Here is a 23931-nt window from a genome sequence, read left to right as displayed (position 1 = left end):
GTAGATTATTGTGGGCTTAGGACTAAAATTGTGGCCACCAGACCACCAGCAGACATGTGGGCACAGGTTCTAGCAAGGGCGTCTTCCTCCGTAGGCGTGATGGATACGCAGGGGGCTTACGCTGTATCCTAGAACAAAGCTGAAACTTGACTCTCAACCTCCTTTTGCTTTACAAGTTTTATACATGAACCAGGGTATATAGGTAAATGAAATAGGTATATGAATCAGCATTTGTTCCTAAAAAATTATAAACTTATTTTTAATCAGTTCTCTGTTTTACATTGCACAATTCAGAAGAACCCCAGAAGCTTGTGCGTAGATCGCCTCACTAATGTATTTGAAAACATATCTAATGAGATTACTTTTGTCATTTTCAGAAAATATGTGAGAAGAAAAATTGCTTTCCAGTACCTCAAAACTCGGTGGTCAAAATTTAGAAAGTGATTTGTGTGTTACCAGAAGTCAACTTTCAGGAACTAAGATATTTCTCAGGCAAAGATGGCTGGAGACCAGGGCACATGGAGCCTGGCTCATAGGGGGAAAAAATCACTATTTATTAAAGACAAAAGCACATTTGTTTGCTAACAGGATGGCTGCTCCTATTTATTTTTACAGAAAACGTTAAGTGTTGGGTGAATATTGATACCTAGGTCAGTGTATTGACACACTGACTCTATCATTGCCAGTGCTGAGAATGCCATTATGTGCAAATATGTGTGCAAAACAAGAGACGTACGTTTATGACTGTCTCCAAAATTGTTGGAAATTCTGTCCTAATCCCAAACTAAAATTCCAGTTTCATGAATTTTTTTAAATGAAAGTCAGCAACTCAAACAGCAAATTTTAAAACCAAACTTTCTAACAAGACTCATTTCGAAAATATACTAATTTGATGTTGAGTGAGTGATGAATGATGGGAAAATGCTGTCTTTATTTTTTTTTTATAATGAAACTGTTCTGCTTCTGAAGGAGCAGAACACCTGTGTACAGCAAAACCCTGCACTTCATAACATGCAGTAGTCGCAAACGCGAGCTGAGAGTTTCAGGCTGCGTTTGTTGGTGGTGTATGGTACAAAGGCGTGCATGGTGCAGGGCACACGTGTGGTTCAAGATCAAGGCGACACTAGTGCACACTTTCAAAAACACTGCAGATTCCTTACACATTTGAGTTCTGCTGTGTTGCTGTGTTTGGAGTCTTTTACCTCCTTTGCCATTTTTTTTTATCACATTTAATTAAGCTGCTCCATATGCGGTCATGACCCACTGTTTTAGAAGCCGTGTCCTTGGAAAGAACAAATGTGGTTCTCCTCATACACCCAAGGATTCCCTTGATTTTGTGAAATTCGTGGAATTGTTCCCTGATATGGCTATAAGGAGGATCTTGGCCAGGTTAAGAAGGCTTTGCTGCCTTTGAGCAGGAGGATATACACCAGCTTGGGTGTTTTCGGGGTGGGGTGGCTTCTCTGCAGTATTTGAGGATGGTTTGAAACTGTATCCCCAAAAGGCCACCCTGCCCTGGACGCTTTCCTTTGCTTCACTTTCCTTCACAGGAACTTGCCTGTTCCTGTGGTCTCCCCAAGGCCCAGCTCCTGTCAGGATGACTACAGGGGACCCTAGAGGCCCTGGAGAGTGTAGAACTCCCTTTTCCAGTTTGCAGCCTGCTGTGCTGCAGCTGAGATGACTCAGCCCCAGGTAGTGGCTGGCAGTCTCTCTCTCTCTCTCCTTCCTGGAGGGCAATTAAGTGGAGATTTCTTGCCTCTAGAGTACAGGGGTTTCCTGCCTTCCTAGAAGCCAGGGTAGCAGGAAGAGGGAGCAGTCTGGGCTTGCACAGAGCTCCCTGACTTCCAGCCGCTGCTTCTTTTCACATTTGTCAGAGACTTCTCTTTTCCCAGAGGGTCACAGAGGAGTGGCTGTCACCATCCTCTGAGGACTTCCTGGCTTCCCTCTGGTCCCCACCTTTGAGAGGAAAGGACCCTAGGTGCAAGACTGGAATGTGATTTTCTCCAGTGTTTTGGAAACCCTTGCTTTTGGGTTTTTTCAAGTAGCCCGCTTCTCTAGTGGACAGTTAGAAAATGAACCACTCAGAATGGTGTGCAGCGTACACGTTCTGCACTTTGAAAGTGTCCCTACAGGAAGGTACTTTGGTTTGGGGGCATCCCCTTGAGAATGAACTACCAGGATGTTCAGCTCGCATACAAGGGGAGGAGCAGTTGAGGCTCAGATAGTTGTTCAGATGTTCCAGTAGGTCACTGAAACTCTGTTGCTGGAAACTACTCTCCTCTTTTCAGGCTGGATCCTGTCCCATGATTGTTTCTGAGGTATTTGCAGCTACTTATTTTCTGCCCATTTTGGGTGCATCTAGTTGATCACCAAGGAACACACAACTTCAGGGTAGACCATGAATCCCAACATATTGCCATTCTGGAGCATGGCAAAGGGTTGTAACCCCTGACTTATGTTTTAGTCTTATGAAATGGTTACCCTAGAGGCCCCCTGTCCCATGTGAAGCCCCTTGGGTTGGAGGATCCGAATGTGCTGTTTATGGGCTTTGATCTCAGAAGGGCCGGTGCCCAGCCGGTGGCTGTTCCTGTCACAAAGGCTTGGGATCAGACACTTGTGCCTGAATCCCATCTGAGAACATGGCAGAAGGTCCCCTCCCTCCGTTGATGAGGAGATGCAGCCTCTGGCTTATTTGCAGGTTTGACCAGTCTGTGGAGAGAGAACCTGGTGTAGAAAACAAAGTGAGACAATAGATTAAGAGCTACGTTGGAAGGTTCTAGGCTCTGTATGTTTAGAGAAACTGATACCAATTACCATGGCTGTCTGCGTGCCCTTCACTAATAGCATACTCTCCCTCATGGGGCTGAGACTATAGGGCGTGTGTCTCTCTTGGGGTCCATGAGACCCGCAGTTTATCATGGATAACTTCTCTGTATGTGAATGAACATCTTTGGGGGAGGGGGTCTGTAGCAATCTTCTCCTTTCTTGTCTTCCATGCAGGTGATTGAAGTATATATGAGTAGCCAGGGTACCTGCAGTCGCTATGATGCTCTGGGGATGCTTGACCAGGCAGCCTCTTTGTTCTAGCTGTCAGTGTAACCTCCTGTACATGGAAGATACTTTCTTGAGTTGGGAACTTTGAAAGTGTCTGACCCCAGGACCAGAATCCCAGCAGAAGTGCAGCTTCTAACCTGGCCTGTCTCTGTGGTCTCTGACTGGAGCCATACTGACTTCTTGGAGTATTTTTAGTTTTTTGCTTTGGGACTAGTAGCAAAACCATGTTCTTGGGCTCAGATTTGAGCTGGACTCATGACTCATTAGGAGTCTTCTCTGAAGATCAGAGCCTAGGAGATGAACCATGACATCCCAATTATCCTCCTGAGGAAGCTCAATTCATCCTCCCTTCTGACGCAAGCTAGCCTCCTTTGGGGACATAAGTGACATCTCTGTAGCAACAAGGTGCTGCGAGCCCAACCTTCGCTCTTGGGAGTTCAGGGCAGTAGAAACCGTCTTAGAGGGAGAGGAGGAAATGCATTAACAATAGCAGGAGTAAATTCTGAGGCCATCACCCTGGAATGGGCAGTATCAGGGCTTGGGAGTTCAGATCTCTCTCTGCTTTCATGCATTATTGACGGGCTCCTTTGTGTCTGACTCACCCCTTCCCCCAACACACACACTTTTAAACAGTAACTGTAAGTGTGTTTTGTTTCATCCGACTGTGTGGTTTCTGGTTGTGTTTTACAGTTTCTGGGAGATGTTATGACAATAAAAAAATCTATAGCCTTTAAGTGGGAATGCTAGTTCAGATTCCAGCTTTCGTGTCGGGTCTTTAAAGGATCGGAGGTAAGAGGCTTGGTGCCAAGCTGGTGTTTCGCAGGCTAAGGTTCTTTAGAGCGCAGGTCCCTCTTTGGAAGGTTTCCTTGGGAATTCTGTGTGATGTGTAAAGTATAAAAATTACAGTAAAACAGAAGTGGTTTTGTCAGACCATTCTAGACTTATTATTTGATTAAGTACCAGTATCTGACCAGCACGGCTGTCTATGTTAGCCCATTACCAAATTACTAGATTTACTGGTAGGTGACTGGTAAAGCTTATTAGCCAGGGGTCTGAACCTGAACTGTTGGGAGACAGTGGCTTGTTTTTGCCAGAACTGCTACCTACGGCCCAGTGGTGAGGTGGCCTGAGGTATTTGGTGTAGCATCTCCTCACAAAGTGGGCGGTCCATTCAGTCTGGCTCCTTCTTCCAGCTTGAAATCTCTCAGGTGAAGGTAATTAGTGATCTCCAAGCTACAGACTTCAGTGGCTACTTTTCCGTTCTCATCTGACCCGTTAGCAGCATGCCACCTAGTGTGCTGGTTTCTTGTGGAAACTTTCTTCGCTTAGGGACACACTGAGCTCCTTTTCCTCGCCACTGCCTGATCCTTCAGATTCTTCACTGCTTCTTCTTCATCCCCTGGAATAAAAATTAAGTCTTTAAGCCTGGTAGTAAGTGGGTCTGTAACGATACCCATCCCCTGCTCCTTTAACCCTGATAGTGTGTGGGTTTGCACACCATCCCCTGCTCCTTTAACCCTGATAGTGTCCAGGTCTGTACTTACTTTTCATTCTTTGGCGATGTGATGACTTTGTGGCATATCTCTTCTTCAATAACTAACAAATTTGCTTCTCCAGCCTGGACTTCCTTTGCACTCAGCCTTCTATACCTGGCTGCTTATTCAGCATCCATGAGGACACCTCAAAAGCATTTCAAATAAACACTTCCTAAAGTAAACTCCTGGTTCTGCCTCTATAGCCCTGTTCTCTCTACCGTCCTCCATTTCAGTAAACGCATCATGGCTGCTCAAGTGCTCAGGCCAAGCTCTCACCCCCCCCCCCACCCATCTAATTCGTCACAAGTCAATGAGCAGAACCACCTGTCTCTCATCACCCATGAGTATAGCTGTCATCCCTCCCCTGGATTAGCCCAGCTGGCCATCATCTCTCCTCTGGGCCATCCCAACCACAGCCTCCCTGTTTCCCTGCTCTTCAGTCTTTTCTCCACATAATAGCCGGAACCTTCTGCAATCTAAGTTAGCGTGTTCCTCTCCTCAACAGCAAGTCTTCTGGGGTTTTCCTTCAAAATCCAGAGCTTTCACTACAGCTCTTAGCACCACATCTGGTACCTTCTGCAGTGGTCACACCCTGCCTGTCTCCCGGTGTTTACTCTGTCCCAGTCACGTATCCTCCTCTGGTGTTCTAGGCTATTCCATAGATATTCACCTCAGGGACCCTGCACAGGGAGCGTGCGTGTCCTCCACATTTCTTTCTGGTCTAAGCTTAGATGTTACCTCCTCCTCAGAGGGTCACTCCCTAGCTATCCCTCCTAAAACAGCATCCTGCCCCCACCCCACATTATATTATCCATATCTTGATTTATTTTAATGGCATTTATGAATCTTATATATTTATATTTGTCTGCCTATGTCAAGCACAAGCACCATGGCAACAGTGATTTTAATGGGTTTACTGCAGCATCTGGGGTCTGGACAGTGCCTGAAATACAGGAGACATTCAGGGAATGCTTGTTAAGTGGGTGAGCAGTGTCAAGGCTCATGCTGGGCCAGGCCAGACAGGGGATAAAGGTGATGCTTATAGGTACCTGAGTGTTTCTAACTGTGTATAGGTGATCTGTATTATTTGGAGACGGCAAAGGCAGTTCCTGTAGCCTTCTGCCTTTGGATATACTTATATGGATATCTCATGAGACTTCTAGAATCTGGGCTTTAGGGAAAACATTTTGACTTTACAGTGAACAAAACAAGATGAACTGTTGACCACTTCACTGCTAATCTGTCTTCCTATCTTTCTTGCTTAGCTGCTGTATCAGGAATGGGCTCGCTATGGAGTGTTTTATAAATTTCAACCCATTGACCTCATCAGGTGAGTGTGGGAGGGGACATTTTGGGGTTGCTTAAAATGCAAATCCTAACCAATGCATTGCCAACTCTCTTGGCCCCTGGTAGTCTTCTGTTTACACAGAGGGACCTGCTTTCCCTAGGTGGTTTGCCCTTGCTCGATGTCTTGTGGTTGAGGAAGTAGTGCAGGAATATGCTGGGGGATGGAAGGGGCAGAAGATGCTGCAGGTTGATGTTCTAAAACTTCCGTCATTAGGTGAACACCACACTCTCAATTTCCCTGCCTTCTCTTCAGGAATAAAAGAGTGGTCTTGTTCTTTTTCAAGGAAAGGACTGAGATGGAATAGAACCTTGGGTGGTACCCAAGTGGCCACAATGCTGTTTGTGGGGAGGAAAAATCTGACAGATCTCACAAGGGGTAAATCAACGGGCTTGGTAGACTGAGGACTATCCCCAGCTTTCTAACTTATAGAAAGCCTGGGTCCTGGAATCCCTCTCCTCATTTGGCGTCTTGGAAATGCCCCAAGCTTCTATAAAACATCAATGAAAGCTCCTTTAAAGAACTTACTAGGATGCAGTAGGTCTGACTAGCTTAAAATGGTTAAAGAGTCTAGATTCTAGATTTCTCGAGTCTAGAAACTTTGTGTATACTACCAACCTTCTTCCGGGATAGAATGTCAGGAGGCAGCCTTGGAGGATCAAATGTTCCTGTTTCTTTGAAACATTTTTTTTTTGTTTCTCCTTGGCTTTCAAGATTCTGAGAGGCTGATCTGAGGGATACATGAGCTAACTTGATAGGCGCAATCCTTTGGAAAAGATGGGAGCCTGCAGCTTACAGGCCGATGTAATGGCCTCCCTACCACGTGTGCCCTTGTGGTGGTTTTAATGATCTAATTATCAAGGTTGCAAACACAAAGAGCATTCCTGGTCCACTGCCCTGGTTTGGGGTAAAGGGCAACCATCAAAAGGATTGAGTCCATGGGAGGAATTCCACAGGCTGAGGAAAAAGAAAGCATCATGGGGTCAGAGTTTGGACAGGTACGTCCTTGCACTGCCATGCTTGAGGCCTCCCAAGGAGCTGGGGGAGCAGGTGTTTCTACCAGATGAATTGTTAACTGAAATGCTCGGGCCTGGGAGCAGGATTGGCGGGGTGGACTATGGCCGAGGCTCATCACCCAGCAGCTCTGTTTCTTGGCTGCCTTTTCCTAGCATGGGCCACCTAGACTGTTCCTGGGGCCACACCACGTCTGCTTCTTCCATTCGAGTGGGCTTTGATCTCCTTCTCTTGGCATCTCCAGAGGCCACCCACCTCTGTCGCCTGTTTTGTCTAACTACCATTTTGTTTTGAAAAGTAGGAGTCAAAAACAAAAATTCTCTCTTCCAGAAAGCCCTGGCTTTCCCCCCAGAGACTTCAGGTGATTGGCCTGCCAGTTAAGTGGGAAATGACTCCAAAGTGGACTGAGATTTGGCTACCAAAACGACCTCTTGCGCAGGAGAAGAATTACCTTTGGGGCAGAGCCCTGTTCCTGGGGTGGCAGATTTGGAGAGCTCAGCTCTGTCTAGACTGGGCCTTGGGAACTGGGGCAGAGCTGGAAGCTCTCCTCAAGACAGGCAGCCTTGGTGGGAAAGGGGCGGGAGGCTGAGTCTGGAGGTGCTGAGAAGGTCAGATAAACACTGGGCAGTGTGTGTGTGTGAGAGAGAGAGAGTGGGCAGACAATAGCCTACCCTGTGACCTGTGACATCATGTCTCAGGGACATGGTGGAAAGAGAAGGGCTGGTGTAGTAGGAGGTCCCTTGTTTGTTTCCCGGCTGCCAGGCAGCTCAGACCCAAAATAATCACACAGAAACTATATTATTTAAAACACTGCTTGACCTATTAGCTCTAGCTTCTTATTGGCTAGCTCTTACATATTAATTTAACCCATCTTTAATCTGTGTATGGCCATGAGGCTTACCAGGTAAAGTTCTGGTGCCTGTCTCTGGCAGGGCTACATGGCTTTTACCTGACTCTACCTCCTTTCTCCCAGCATTCAGTTTAGTTTCCCACCACCTAGTTCTGTTCTGCCCTGCTATAGGTCTAAAACAGTTTCTTTATTAACCAATGGTATTCACAGCACACAGAGGGGAATCCCACATCAGGCTAGCATCAGGGAAGTGTCCAGGAGAGGGAAGGGCAGGCTCTCTTTGGGACCACAGGCAGATATTGGAGCACTTGTAAAGAGAAAACTAAGGTGGAACATATGGGAACAGTCCTTTCCGCCAAGGGAGTTCCACAGTGGGCCCTCCACTCCATACCATCTTCTCAAATGAGTCTTAGTTTATCTGATTCTCAAAGGCCTATGCTGCCTCTTTACAATCACAAGGGCCCAGGACTTCCGTCATCCCTGTTAATCTGTTATTTTTCTCCTTCTCCTTCTTCTGTTTTGGTTTTTTAAGACAGGATTTTGATATGTATCCCTGTCTGTCCTGGAACTCTCTCTGTAGACCAGGCTGGTCTCGAACTCAGAGATCCACCTGTCTCTGCCTCCTGACTTCTGGAACTAAAGACATGTACCGCCATACCCCACTTCCCCATTTGCTAATCTTGAAGCTAACCTCTTTAGCATGAGTTCTCCATCTGGCTTCTTGTCTTTCATCTCTTCTGCTACCACCTGCAAAGACCCACTGAGCACCCAGAGATTAAAGTGGTGGTTTCCCGCCTGGAGCCATCATGAGTTCCATGCTGGGGTTGTTTTGTGTGGTTGATGTTTAGTACTGTGGGGTGCCTCTTCATGCCTCATGAAGAAGCTGCACGCATGAAGCCTGGCTTGAAAGACAAATGGCAATTTATACACTGGCTTGGCACATTCTAGAACGCTTGTATGTGTACTTGGGCTGCCTGTTGAAAGACTCAGAAGCAGTTGTCTTCTACCATCACAGGTCTTGAAGTCTAATTGTGAGGCTTGGTTGTCCCTTAAAGCAACTGAATATCCTAGAGGGGAGACAACATGCCCATTCTTATACGGGTACCCTTCACTCTGTCTCTATGAACTGTCCATTTACTGGTGCCCAGCAGGCTGCACTATGAAACCACGAATAGTCTCTCCAGTCCAGCAGGGCTCTCCCTGCTGGATCCTACATTTGTCCTGGAATCCTTGGGGCCTGAAGTTCTTGCATGAAGTGCACACTTGCAAGAAATTTTTGAAATGTTTCCTAGGCAGAGATCTGGCAGGGACTCGAGTGCATGGGTGCAACCCAACCCAGAGGATCTTGCTGGGAGTTTTGAACTAGCTTCCATTGTAACTTAGCAGAAATAGTTCATGACCAAGAATATAGAGGAGTGAAGCCTGAGATGGAGCAAATGGCCCCCGTGCTCTTTTAGCAGTAAGAGGATCTTTACAGAGGAGTGGCTTCTGTCTTCACTGCTCTGGAACTAGCTGTGATGACTTAGCAGGGAGGTAACCTTTATTTTCTAGGGAGACTTGAGGCCTTTTATATTTGAACAAGTCTGATCCAATAACCAATCAAAGCTAAGACTTATGTTTTCACAAGAACTGATGTATGCTTATAGGCCGGTTTTCTTCATCTTGATATTTTGATATGTCTCAGGAAAGGCACCAACCTTTAAATACCTTCTGAATTAGACTCTGTTCTGTACTTGGCTAAAGCTGATATCTCATCGGTAGATGTGCACATACATACATACATACATACAGTGTGTGTGTGTGTGTGTATGTGTGTGTGTGTGTGTGTGTGTGTGTGTGTGTGTGTGTGTGTGATTGCCTAGCTTTGACAACATGAGGAAGAGAAGGTTCTGGAAGTGCTAGGCTCAGAGAACGCAGCCTGTTGGCTTTGGGGAGGGGTGCTCATGGAGGGGCTGATGAAAAGAGCATCCAGTATGCCCAGCAGCTATGTCCCCTCCTGAAGTCTGCAGAGGAGACAGCCCTTCATCTTCCCTATCTCCAGTGACAACATCTTCATGGGTGAGGCTTCCTGCAGCTAAAACCAGGGTCAGGATTGAAGCCCTGAGATATGGAATGGTTTCCACAGCGATCTCAACATAATGTCTTGGGGGAGAACACTATCCAGAGACTTTGGGTGGCCATAGTCCCCATCTTGCTTCATAGTCCCCAATTTGCAAACCCCAGCTCTAGCATTGTGACCTGGCAGAAGCCTTGACTCCCAGGAATTGGCTTTCCTCCTACTTCCAGGCTCAGTCATTGTCTGTGTCTTCTATCCTGAGGGGCTTCCCACAGCAGACCATACAATCTGATCTCTCATTCTTCATGTCTGTGCCTCAGTTTCCCTCTCTGAAATGTAACCCATTCAAATACCTCCCAGAGGGGCTGGCAGGATGGATCAGCAGATAAAGAAAGACCTGCTGTTCCAGGCTGACAACCCAAGTTAAGTCCCTGGAACTCAGGAAAGGTAGAAACAGAAAATCGATTTTACAAAGTTGTCCCCTGACCTCCACATGTATACTATGACACCTCCCAATCTTTTTCAAAAAGTTTCCTGGCAGGGCAGGCCACGTTTGGGAAGGCCACAGCTGGTTTGGAGGAGAAAATACAGAGAAAAATGTTGCTAACTCACGATTAATTCTTTCCTGAGCCCCACTGTCCTCTCCTTAAATCTTGCCTGAGTTTTAGAAAGGTCATTCATCTTAATGCAATGCACATTTACTGATACTTAGAATGAATGAGTGTCTTTGCTCAGCCTTACGGGAAGGTATAATGATTAAAGGAAAGTCCATGGCTTTCAGGATCTTTCCATTATATAGGGAGATGGATGTGCAAAATATGATGGAGTGAGGCATGACAAGACCATAATAGCAAATATACTTAGTAGTATGGGGTGGCATGGGGAGGGTAGGCATTCCTAGCAGAGTAGGGGAAGACTTCCTGGAAGAGGTGGGCCGTGGTTTCTGAAGGACTGGTGTTGAAGAATGTGTCTTTACTGCAAGCCTGTATGGTTTATACATTATTTAGCTTGAGATTATGGCTGAAAATCTTACTGACAGAAAACTGGGTCCATTATGGCAGCCCACAATACTGTCCTACAGACCTTATCTCCTAAGATTCCATGTCTACCTGTCTCTTCTCCCTCTCTCAGCCCCGTGAGCTAGCAGGAAGCCCAGGGTTGGGAGGAATGCAAGACTGATTCCAGAAGAGAGGGCTAAGGAGGGAGGGTGGCAGCAACACCACGGCCGTTGTCTGGGGCTGAGCGGCGGGAGGTTGCATTTAACTAGGAAACACCTTGCACCTAGGAGGACGTTGTGCTTGATGATTCTGGATAAAATTAAACAGACCCTCACCAGTGAGGGCATGAGAGAGGAGGAGGCAGAGGAAATGGAGAAGCTGCTGGTGCAGTAACTCAGCCAAAGACGAGAAGGGTCTCGACCATACGTTCTGGTCTGTCTGGTATATCAGGGTGTTGACTAAATTCGATCATAAAAAAGCCTCCATTGCAGTCTGCTTCCTCTCCCTTCCTCCACGGAGCACTAGCGGGTTCCAGTTTGGATCCTTTCAGAGGGAAACACTGCTGCAGGTCTGGTGGCTGACCCACAGGCGCAGGAGTTAAGGGTCTGATGTTCTCAGCTTTTGTGTAAAATCGCAGCCCAAGGCTTCTGAGGACAGAGTAGAGTCCCTTGTCTTACAATAGCTGTCCATAGATAGAGGTTCCTATTTTAGAGCAAACTCCGATCCTGCTAGTACAGGATCAGGAATGCGGTACAGATGCTGGGCTCTAAGGTAACGACAGGCTACTTACATTTCCCACTTGGATCCAGAATTCTGTGGGCAGAGATGGAGAAGGAACTTTCTGAATCACCAGTTCCTGGCCCTTGGAATTCATGTCTTGTCTTGTTTCTTGGGGGAACTAGATGATAGTATCTGGACTGCATGTGGCAGACTATTTTTGGGCCTCCTCGGTCTTTGTGTGCACTGGAATCCCTGGACAAATCATGACATGATAAAGGTGGTGCAATGCTCACAGGTCAGACACTTTAGTGTTTGGCCCTAGGAGGAAGGAACGAAGAGTTCTATTTGCAGCAGCGTCTTGAAAATGCGCGGCGAAGGCGGTAAAGGCGGCTGCTCCTTTCCCTTCTCTTCCTAACAGGGAGTACCTAGCCTCAGGAAGCTTGTTTCTCTGCTGCAGGTTTCTAGGCACTAGAAAATCTGTGGAAAGAAACCAGAACTCTGTAGCATCCCCTCTTTTGGTTCTGGTTCTGCTTCCAGGATAGAATAAGAACACCTTCCCGGTAGTCGGCTTTCCGTCACTGTGCCGAAATACCTGGGAGAGTCAACTTTAAAGTACAAAGAGTTGGGTTGGCCATCTCATAGTTTCAGAACTTCCTCTCCATGGTTGCTTGGTACCCTTGGACTTAATGTGGACTTGTGTATGTGTATCATGGAGGGGGTGTATGGCAGAGGAGGCCTGTTCACCCGTGGCTGCTGAGATACAGTTCGGAAGGGCCTGGAGTCCCAATGTTCCCTTCAAACTTTATTGCCCCTATGACCTAACTTCTTCCTAGTTGGAATGAACACATCTGCCCACAGGTCCCACCAACTCCCAATAGCTGTCCAGGCTGTGGCAGTGTAGTTCCACATCATAGTGTCCCATTCCTAGTTCCCAAAGGCTCGTGCCCATTTCATAATGCAGAATGCAGTTAGTTTATCCCAATCCGTAGTGATATCAAAAGACTATCATTAAGAGCTACCTTGGTGCCTAACTTGGGATAGTCATGCCATTACCCCAAGAGAAGATGGGTTGCCTCCCAAAAGATATGATCCTGAAGGAGATAGTGGGGTCCTGGACCTTCCTGTTTCTCTGACTCCTGGCTGCTAGAAGGTGAACAGTTTCCTTTGCCGTGTGTCCCTTTAATGATATACAGTGCTACCACAGAACCTAGAATGGTAGAACCAGTCAATCACGGACTGAAACCTTGGAAGCCATGAGCCAGAACTAACCTTTCTTCTTTTGAAGTTGACCCTCTCACCACATTTTGCCGCAGTGACAGAGAGCTGACACATTCTTACCATGTAAGCCAAATCTTTATGTATTTGAAATGAGCCACCACCTCTTTATCCACTTTTTGTGTACCTGACCTTTCTTTCCTCCATAAAGATCAATAACAAACACTGCCTACTGCTCTGACAGGAGCGGGGGGGGGGGGGGGGAGAGGGGCGCTGACAGACGGTAATGGAATTACTTGCACTGGCCGGGAATCGAACTCCGGTCCTTGAGCAGAGCGGTCGGGCGCTCTACCCCCTGAGCCATCTCTCCACGCTGAGGCCTTTCCACATTTTCGTATATGATGTGACTCTTCTAAGAGCTCCAGCAGGATGACTACTCTCAGGAGGAACCTAGGAACCTCAGAGGTAGAGTCTTGCCCACTGTCCTTCTGCTGTGGAAAAGCCAACACTCATGCTGTACAGTCAGACATCAAAAGTGGCTGTGAAGACTAATTAAGTATGGTCCTACTCCTAAGGAACCCAAGTTCAAAGGGAAATCTCCAGGGTTATAGATAGCTTCTGGGGTTTTCTGGGAAGTATAAGGCACAGAAGGTTGGAGAAAACTTAGAAAAAGTAGCTGGGAGGCTGTATGAAGACAGCATAGGAAAGCTATCACAGCAGGAGAACTGACTCGCTGAATAGTCAAACAGTCCTCCGTGGTGATGGGTTCAGGGTTGTGATGTGACCGGAACTCTTCGATTTGAAGCACCAGTGATTCTTGACATTCTCAGAAAACAATTTAGGAACCAAGTCATGGTCACTTGACTGGGTGACTTATTATGTCACATACCTAGCTTAGGCCAGTACACCCAAGGCTACCTACCAGGTTCCAAGTGTTAAACAGAGACAGAGTACCAAGACCAGAGACTTGGAGACGCATCTCTAGGCTACAGACTTAACGACTCCCTACTCTAAGAGGAATTAGGGAACGGAGTGAGGCTACTGTTTGTAAATTAGGAGATGGATAGAGTGGCCTGTATGTCTCCTCAGACTCTCAAGGTCCCACCCCTGAATTTCTTTCCGTCTGAAAGCAGTGGGTAAGGAATAAAAAGGGCCATTTTGACTCGAACTTTCCTCCAACCGGCATAACATTTGGGCAACCCATTCTCCAGCTGCAGTTTCCTCTGCTGTGATGGAGTCACAGTGCCTGTCCTGCCTCCCATAGTGTGACCGGGAGGACTTCAGGTGAGACAGTACAGAAATACTGTGGCGATAGCTCCAAATCTGTTTGAATGAAGCTATCGCTTATCTAGCCCCTGAGCAGAGATGATAATACTCCCCGAAGTAGCAGAATGTTGCATGGTTCTTTATATGCACTTAACATGCATGGCCTCTGTGCCCCACAGCAGCCTTGCCCAGTGGGCCTTATGGCCTCCATGTTGCGATGAGTGTAATGAACGTGTTGAGGTAAGGGCTTCCCAAAGCCCTAAAGAAAGCTCATCTGGAGTCAGATGCAAATCTGTGGGACTTGTTCTTCCCATTGTTCCCTGTGGTTGGAAGTGCTGCTGAGCCTCGTCCGGCTGATGTTAGGCTACCTGGGTCCCCAGCTACCTCATGTCAGTCCCTTCAGCTGTCAATCTCCTCAGGAAAACCGTGGTGTGATCTACATACAAACATGGTGTGTTGACTAAAGTTCAGCTTTGCTACAAGAGGGGTTGTCTTTATACATTCCCCTTTGGACTCAGGAAGGATAATATGCCAGCTCAGGGGCCATGCTTTTGGTTGTTCATTGTTCATGTCCATGTTTTACCACCTTTTAGTTTGACTGCCTCTATGTGGTCCGGTTCTTAGCTGTCAATTTCCTCTTTGATTTAGAGACTGGCTTCTCTTCTAGGCTCTCACCTGCTGTGTTGTCTCAGTTGCAGCTTCAGCAGTCCGAGCCTCAAACAAGTTAGCACTGTGTACAATCTTAGGATGCTTCCCATGTGGAGCCTGGCTCCCTAAAGCTGGGGAAATGGGGAAGGGTCCTACTTGGTTGAAATGACTTTGCTTTTCAGTCAAAGTAACTTGATGCTTCTGTAGCTCCAGTGGCCTCAGAGTGTGATGTAATAGGGTACCCTGACTGTGAAGAACTGTGCCTAACACCCTTCTTGCTTGCTTTGTGTATGTGGAGGGGGCGGGGTCACAAGAAGCACAAGCCATCAAAGATACCTCTTCAAACAGCCCAGAGCTTGGTAACAAGGCAAGAGTGAATGTCCATGCCAAGGGTCTGCTGAAGGTAGAACTTCAGACTGAGAACTGAAGCCATCAAGAGGAGGGGAGATGGGGATCTTGAAATATGGTAATGAGACACAGGTCTTAGGGGAGAGCTGCTGATACAGGTCACAGAAATGCCCCCCAAACAGGTATTAGGTACACAGCAGGGCTGGGGCAAGGTGGTGGATGTTTTGAAGGGCTGAGGAACTGGCTTTCAGAAAGTTATTAGAGAAGTCATATAGGTGAGTTTTAGGTACTATGTGTAAGTCTAAAGAAGAGAAAAACCATCATTGGGGAGGTTTGCAATTTCAGGGCTAACCTAGGCTTGGATATTGAAAGAAAAGACTCAGCAATGGACTTGGGAAGAAAGGCCCAGGTGAGATCCTGGGGGCTGAGAGAAATGGCGGGAGGAGAAACTGAAGACAGCATGGAAGGAGAGGGCTAGCTCTCAGGGGGACTGTGACGACAGACAACAGCGAGATGCTCTCAAGGTGTCTCTGGAATCTGGGGAGGTGGCAGAGTAGAGGATTGCTGCAGGTTTCAGGGTTCACTGTCGTCCTAGCTTCCAGGTAAGGATGGGAAGGTTCTGTGCAGGTTCCTTTCGTCACTTGCTCTCTCTCCTGGGGAATCTTGGGCCCATCTTCCTAGGCATGCAGGCATTTCTTCCCCTAAAAGTTGCATCACTGGCCTGGAAGACCCCTGGGCCATGCGAAGGCAACTGTACTTCTGTTTGTGGGAGTCAGGGAGGGATCACAGGTAGATCTGAGGGACTGATTTTGCCCGGGGAGAAATGAGGGGAATGGCGTCAAGATGCGTTACCATGGACACGGCCCAACTGTTTGATCCCGGGAGCCACTGTTTTGCTGTGAGTCTCGGGAACCCCTGAGCTCTCCACTTCTGCTAATGATGTTCCCCGGAGTGAAGGTTCTCCACCCACACCACATGGGTATGTAACCAACATCAACAGAAACCATCTTAACACATTGAATAACACAGGCAGAACACACGTTACAACAACAACCGCAAGATAGCTAAATTTAATTAGCCTGGCACACCCAGGCTTTCTGCACAGACACTTGCCTCCATTCTAGAAATGGAAAACCACAGCATTTTGTGAGTCTGGAAGTCACAGACCCCCAAAGGCAAATCGTACAGAAGAAAAAAAAAACACTCATGCTTCTTGCTTAGGAGACTGCTGTCCCCTAGTAACTTCTTGAGATTATATAAGTGTATTCGCAAGTGTTGACAGTTGGCTGGCTGCCAGGGATGACTGTCTGCCGCTGGCACATCACTGATGCAGATCAGAAAGTGCTGTGGGGTTCAGTCTTAGTCACCCAGCCTGGAGAAGGGCCTCCCGAAGCCCTTGGGCTCTGAGAGGTTGTCTTTGGTTGCCTTCGCTGTTTCAACCACCATATCTGTGGTCCGCAGGCTGTAGTCACAAAGAGCAGAAGGTGAAGAGAGGGGGCTGGAATTTGCACTGTTCACTTAGCATTTAAGTTTGGAGAATGGTAGGCACAGCAGCACTTACAACAAAATGGTGGCAATCTCTTGGACTGATAGCCAGTAGAGCCTTCAGCTCTGGGCCCGGAAGTCAAGCTGCCCACAGAGAGACACAAATCAGCCATAGCCAAAGACTGTTTCTCTGCCTTGCTTGAGATGTTGAACTTCTCGAACGCTCCACCTACTGCCTTGGGCAGCCTTCTCATGCTGCGGGTCCGACCTTCTCATGTTTGCTCCACACTCAGTGGGATACACTGTCCACCACTCCAGTCCTGGGAGACCGTGTCCTATTTGGACGAGGTAGCCTGTCTCTGAGGGCTTGGCTTCTCAAGTGAGTAAGTCAAGATCTCTAGTGATCCAACAGCCAGAGAGTAACACTGGGAGCGTCTCTCTGGGACAGAAGGGAGAGAGGCTAGAGCCCACACTCGGACTGCACATCCAGCTGGGAAGAAGACCCAGTGTCGTGGGACAGAGCCCTGAGAGAACACGTGGTTCTGTTCAGTTCAATCCAGTATCTTTATTGAGAGCTGTCTGTGCCAGGCGGCGTTTCGTGGGCTGAGGGTTAAGTGACAGACAAGGTAAGCATGTACCTGCCTCGAGTGATTAGAACAAGTGCCTTCTAATCTAGGGTTCATGTGCACAGAAGTAAATTCTCTGCATAAAGACAGTGAGAGGTCTAGTGACTCTTGCCACATTCAGAGTTGCCTAATGAAACCTCCTGGACTCAGCAAGATCACAATAGACGTTGGTTTATGATTTGCTTGCAAGTCTCTGTGCAGAGTGAGCGTCAGTGAGCCTCCACTCCCGACTTCAGACTGTGTAGTTCTTGACAGACCTTCATGATGCTCTGCTGAGACCAGCAACTACATGGGCATGTTCTTCCTGTAGAACGTGAGGTCCAGGGAAAGTCAGGGAGAAAGGCGGTGTCCCCAGAGACACGTGCTCATCATCACATCACTAATTTCCCATTGGCTAAGGCAGATTACAAAAGGCTAACCCTGACTCTCAGAGGAGTTGATATTAACTGACCACCCATCCAGTCCACCCACTGAGAAAATGGACACAAACCTGGACCATCCAGGAAAGATTATCCTCAATGTGCTCGCGTGGCTTCTGACCTCCCTGAGAACATAGTGTCAAAAGATGAGTGTGGTGCAGGCCACTTCACAGGAGGAGAGGGACTTTCAGAGGCCACGTGTACACAAAAGAGTCCAGTCTGGTGGGAAATGACCTCCCTGAGGAAGTAATATTTAAACAAAGATGTGATGGAGACCTAGGTGAGCTGGGTAGAGGTGAGGAAAATGGGTAATGATATTAGATGAGATTTCCGGTGCAGTAGGCACTGTCCTAAGCCTTTGTCATTCTCTGGGAAGGATGCCATTAGCTTGCCTTGACGGAACAGGCCGCTGAAGTACAAGAGGTTAGCATGCTCTACACCAATACAGACTGGAAGTAGTAGAGACGGGATTTGAACTCCTTAGTCTGGTGTCGCCACCAGGTACAAGGTGGCGGAAACCTGAAAGCTGATTATCCCAACAGAGCAGCCATGAGAGGGCAGACTGGAGAGGAAAACAGGGACTGGGTCATTGAGGATCTTGTGGACTTGCTGAGGGATTTGGGGGCTTTAAGGAAGCAGGTCCATTTTTGATGGGTTTGTGCTATATAAATTCATCCCTGTGGGTGATCCAGACACTGTCAACTTGGTTCTTACTTTAAGAGATTTGGATGTTTTTGGAGGGAGGCCCTGGAAAGGAACTGGGGAGATGGTTTTCATGTCTAAGAGGACAGAGTGGTGGAGTGGAAATCCCTTTCCTAAATGTCCTGGCTCCTTCAGAGAGGATTTGAGCCATCTGATGGCACAGCTGAGGGAGGCTTTTCCTTTCCTCCGTTCCTAGCAGCCCATTGTCCCCCTGGGCTGTGATCCAACGCCATTCATCAGAGCTGATTGAGTCTGTCAATCATTACTAACATACCCTGTAACTCAAAGCCCTTGGGGTTCAGTTTCACTACACCCCTGTTTGTACACTCAAACTGAATCTTCATGACAACTCTATGACCTTGGGACCTTGTCCCATTTTGAAGATGCAGATAATAGTAGTTCACTGTAGACAAGACACTTAGCCTAAATCCCGGGCATTGTGACACCAGGCTGCTCTATCGCTCTGCTTTGTTCTGTCTTCAGGGAGGACTTATGCGCTGATGAAATGTGTAGATAACACCACAAAGAGACTCTATGCAGCTGATGGGAGGCAGGATGTGTGTGCATGTGGTGACATTCAGCTGTGACTATGTGGGGGCTCTAGAGCAAAATGAAACTGTTCTGATTGCTTAAGGTGATGCTACCATAGAGATGGGAACTTAAAATGGTGGCTCTGGGAGCATAACTGTTAGTCATCCAGACCCACCCCCCACCTTGTCACAGAATCTGACAGCTAAGGTGTTACCATGCATGTCGGTATATGCCTGTAAGCCTGCTACATTTTGAAGATAGAGGCCCACGGATTACGAATTTTTGAGGCTATCCTGGGCTACATAGTAAGACTCTGTTTCAAAGCATCCCCCAGCCCTCCTGGGACAACAGGGAGATAGGGGTGTCATATTATGTCTGAGGTTACCTCCAAATAAGGAATCTTTCACCAGTACCACCAGAATCTATTTAGATTTACTATAGATGGTGCAAGTGGGGAGCGATTCTTCAGACAAGCTAAATTAGATTACAACTTCATCATCTATGAAACAAAGACAGAAAAGGTAATGCATAGCAAACTTTGCAGAATTAACTTCTGATGGTCCTGCAAAGATAGATTCTTAATCCTGGAGTCAAGGAGGTGACAAAGCCCCTGGTCTCACCAGGAACCAAGTTAAATCTAGGGATGAGGGCACAGGAGACTGGACCTCGGTTCTAGAATTTGTCCATGAGGCTCACCTTTATCTACATGACCTCCCTCAACAGGTCCCATGTCTGTTTTCTTTAATCCCTGTAGTTTTGATCACATCTGGAGTGTTATGCAGAGCTGGGGAGTGTGTGTGTTTTTCTGTGGCAACACATGGTGTATATCAGAGGCACTTAAGCTCTGGACGAATGGAAAACTCTGCATGGCATGTCAGGGCAGCTGGCCTTGGGTGGGTGGCAGCTGTGTGACAGGGACCTGGTACGAAGACCAGCTGACTCTCTGGGAAGGCCCAGAGGCCCAGCCAAGGGTCTTCTGCTCCAAATGACTTTGAGTATCGAGGTAGGAGCGGTGTGTGTGTGTGTGTGTGTGTGTGTGTGTGTGTGTGTGTGTGTGTGTGACGTGCACACATTAGAGTAAGAGTTCAGACTAGAAGGGTCCCTCTTCCTTTTTCCTTTGGGCTATGACTGTTTGTAGTAGCCAGGGCTCCTCTTATCCCTATATCTAGTGAGGATACCAATGGTGTGCATCCGTAGCAATGAATGTGATTTGAGGTCAGCAGCCTGTGACATTCACAAGTGCTCCCCAGAGTAGTTTAGAGGCACCACTGAGCAATGAGGATGGATGCTATGCAAGGTGGGCTTCTCATGAGGCATGCGGTAAGGAATACATCTAATCTGACATCTCCTGACTGGTGCTCTCTCTGTTGTCCCTCAATTGTCTTTTCACTCAGTATTGACTGTATATCATCAGAATTCCAGTCATGAGCAAGATGGAGTCTGGATAATTCCATGTAGGTAAAGATGCTTTGGGCAAGAAGGATGGTAGTGACAGAGCAGACTCTGTGACAGTGTCTCTTAGGCTATGTCACACTTGCCCCACTGTTTAGTTTATTTCAGCTTTTGGTGAGTGATGATTGAGACCCAACTGACCATTCAAATAGAGTACATCTCCTGACAGAGGTCTAATAAATTCCTCCTCCACCAGCGAGAGAAGTCTTAGCCCTTCCCACACCCTCCAGTGCCTGGACAATTTATTTCCAGTCTCCCTCCATCCCTCTTTTGAGCTTCCTTGAACTTTCTCACTCCTCTCTCTTCTAATAACTCTTTTCTCTCATTCTGCCCTTACCAAGCCATCCCAGGCACTTTTCCCGTCCACTCTGAGTGGTAGTTCTCTGCCTTAGGTACAAGTTGCTATCATCTGAACTCGCCAGAGGAAGTTTTGAAGGTATTTACAGAACCAGAGTGAGAGTGGGCAGGAAATGCCTAGCCAAGTTTAGCCTGGAAGTTTGTTTATGCTCTTCCAACTCCAGCAGAGAACAGCCTCCTCTACTGATGGCTCAAATTAAATTGCAGATGCCCTTGAACTTGGGGTTAGGAACGTAAACAAGTGGTGAGTTATGGACTTTAAGCAATGAGCAATCTCAGCAGGGGAGAGGCCTGGTGAAGGGCTGGGTAGGGATGGATTTTTCCAGTTGATGTCTTTCCAGGAGGCTTCCCTGACTTCTTGGGTTCCAGGGACCAAGGACAGCACGTTGGGGGTGTGGCTCCTTGGTTGTGAGCTGGTGAAGGGAGAAAGCAGAGATGAAGTCCTAGTCTTTCTTCTGTTTGATTTGAGCTTCTTTGGGAAAGGTTTTAGAGAGGGTGGAGAGTCTAGCTAATGGCCTGGGGAGTCCCACCACAAGAGTCCTGACATTTAGATTTCTGCTTTGAGGCAGTGGCCAAGAGTCTGAGTCCATTCAGGATATGATGCTGAGTGCTCCAGCTTGCCTGGCTGGACCTGTTTGGTGAGGAAGTGGGGAACTGTCTGCCGTGAGACTGGGTCATTGGTTCACTTGGCATTTGATTTAGTCAATGATTCAACAAGCATCTATTATTCCCCAGGAGGTAGTTCAAACAGTGGTAGCAAAACCAAAGCAAACCAAACCAAAGCAAACCAAAGCAAACCAAACCAAAACAAAAAAACCCAAACCCTGGCCCTCCACTGCCATGGGACAAGGGCCTGTACTGTCACTTGTATTTTAAATAAACGCTGACTGGCCAGTAGCTAGACAGGAAGTAGAAGCAGGACAATGAGAATTCTGGGAAGAGGGAAGTTTCAGTCTGCAGTCGTCACCCAGACACAGAGGATACAAAATGTGACTGCCTTGCCAAAAAAGGTACCAAGTCACCTGGTTGACACAGACAAGTATTATGGGCAAATATAAGTTATAAGAGATAATAAGAAGCCTGAGCTAATGGGCTCAGGCCATTATTTATAATTAATGTACACCTCTTTGTGATTCTTTGGGACTTAACAGCTGCAGGACCGGGTAGGACAGAAACCCCAGTCAACACTCCATGAGCTCACAGTTAAGATGAAGGAAAAGATAATTATCTGTAAATAATTAAAGAATGCTAGATAGAGCATGCATTGTGAACCTCAGAGGGTATCAGACAAGGGTTTCTGAATTCACCATCGAGACCTCCTGGAATGCATGATGGTTAAGATGAGTTTTATATAAAGAATTGTCTTAAGTTGAGTACAGAAGAAGGGTCTGGATAGTCCAGATAGGAAGAATAGCATGAAATGAGGCAGAGGAGGGGAAACACAGTCACTCCAGGGATTATAAGCAGCTGAGTGTGGCTAGAAGAATATGCATGAGTGGGGTGGGCGTGACATAGAAATCAGATCATGTAATTAGGGTTGACTACTTAGCTACAATGATGGGGGAGAGTTTGAGTACTAAACTGGTAAGATAGAATTTAGGAGAGCTAGCTGAGAGAAAAAGTTTCCTCTACCTATTTTTTTTTAACGTTTTCATTACCAGTACACAGAGAGACCTTGCTGAGGGAGGCAGAGGCTGGAACCCCATGGGAGGCATATGTTGACCCCTCTGGAAGGCAGAAGAACAGAGAGGGAAAGAATGGTGTCTATTTGAGGGAAAGTCTAAATGAGAAAATTGAGGCTCAGGAAAGAAAACTCTATTGCCTAAGGCCAGCTAGCTAATTAATGCCAGATATGGGTCTTCTGAGTAAAAGCCAAACAGAATGGTGTCTGTATAGCCTTGTTCGAGGGTGGCACTGTCTTCCCCATTTCCAGCATCATCAGCAACACATGGAAGTCAGAAGCAAGGATGCTCATGTGAAGTGCACATGAAGACTGCAAGTTCTCTGTCCCCCTGGTGTTTTGCAAGGATGCTTTCTGAGTGCTTGTTTGTTTGTACTTCATTTATTCTTTGGGAGAGCAGATTATGAGGACCAAAAACAAGTCTGATTGACCAGAATCCTTCATGGGGCTGTGTTGTGGGGGTCTCCATTATACCGCTGGATACCTGAGAATGGACAGTCACATTTACTAGATTTTTAACTGATTAAACTGTAAGTAAGGCAGATACCTTGAAAATATGATACAATCAGAAGTCAAAAATATTCCTGATAAGTCAGAACCATGAACCAACAAAGTAAAATTCAGTAGTGGAAGACATAAATTCCATTGATAGCACCCAAAGGGAGTGGAGTGTTTGTATGAGAGGGAGGAGGATGGGCCAGCAGTGAATACAGCAAAGCATGAATACTCTGTTGCTAAAACATGTGTTTGTTTTACATGCACATAAATAATTCATGGACTACACACCACAGGTAATTATGGCGTTGCTGTCCTGAGCTGTCAGCACTCTATGAGGATGGTGCCAAATTCAATGTATCCATTTAAAGGTAGCAGATTGACTAAGTAATCTCAGGGAAGACTATATCTGGTAGACAAATTTCACATGTTCAAAACAGTTAAAAACAATCATGAAATATAAATAGTTTTGGATGGGGCAGTCTATTTTCCTAAAGTTCCTAAAACCTCCATTAGCCTTATATCTGACCTAATAGCTTACATGTCCATATCACTTTAAAGTTAATAACTTTGGGTTAAAGCAGTGAGTTCAAACTCTAGCAGGAGACCAGAATCACCCAAGAAACCTTTTTAAATGCAAATTTCCTACTTCCACATCAGACCAAAATAGAAATATTAGTAGAAAATTAGCTTTCTGTCATAAATACATGGAGATTTCTGTGTGTGTTTGTGTGTATATGTGTGTGCTTGTGTGTGTATATATTTGTGTGTATGTGTGTATGTGTATGTATTTGTGTGGATGTGTGTGTTTGTATGTGTATGTGTATGTGTTTGTGTGTGTGTGTATTTGTTTGCTGACATTAAGCAAAAGGCAGACAAATCTTATGGGCCCCTTACTAGTTTCATAGTTTATCTCCACACTCACACCCACTCACCCACATACATACATAAATACATGCATACATACATGCATATTATTAGTTGTGATTTATATATGAGAAAAGGCATGCAATAATTGTCTTTCTGAGTCTGGTTCACTGTTCTTAATGTACTAACTTTTATATCGACCCATCCAACAAGAAATAGTTTAGAGGTGGGTAGTAGTGGCACATGCCTTTAATCCCAGCACTCAGG

The 23931-nt window shown here is 46.7% G+C and overlaps 1 protein-coding gene across 1 annotated transcript in view; it reads left to right on the top strand.

The window, feature by feature from the left end:
* Nucleotides 1–23931, top strand: part of Ano2 (anoctamin 2) — a 353748-nt gene that overhangs the window by 126216 nt on the left and 203601 nt on the right. The window contains exon 10 of the mRNA XM_048444098.3: nt 5855–5919. Within this exon, the coding sequence (XP_048300055.2) occupies nt 5855–5919 (65 nt within the window). The remainder of the gene's footprint in view (nt 1–5854; nt 5920–23931) is intronic.

The sequence above is a fragment of the Myodes glareolus genome, chromosome 3 (genome assembly GCF_982192425.1).
Source record: "Myodes glareolus chromosome 3, mMyoGla1.1, whole genome shotgun sequence".
In the NCBI taxonomy this organism is placed as follows: domain Eukaryota; kingdom Metazoa; phylum Chordata; class Mammalia; order Rodentia; family Cricetidae; genus Myodes; species Myodes glareolus.
This window is presented reverse-complemented; position numbering and strand designations above follow the sequence as displayed.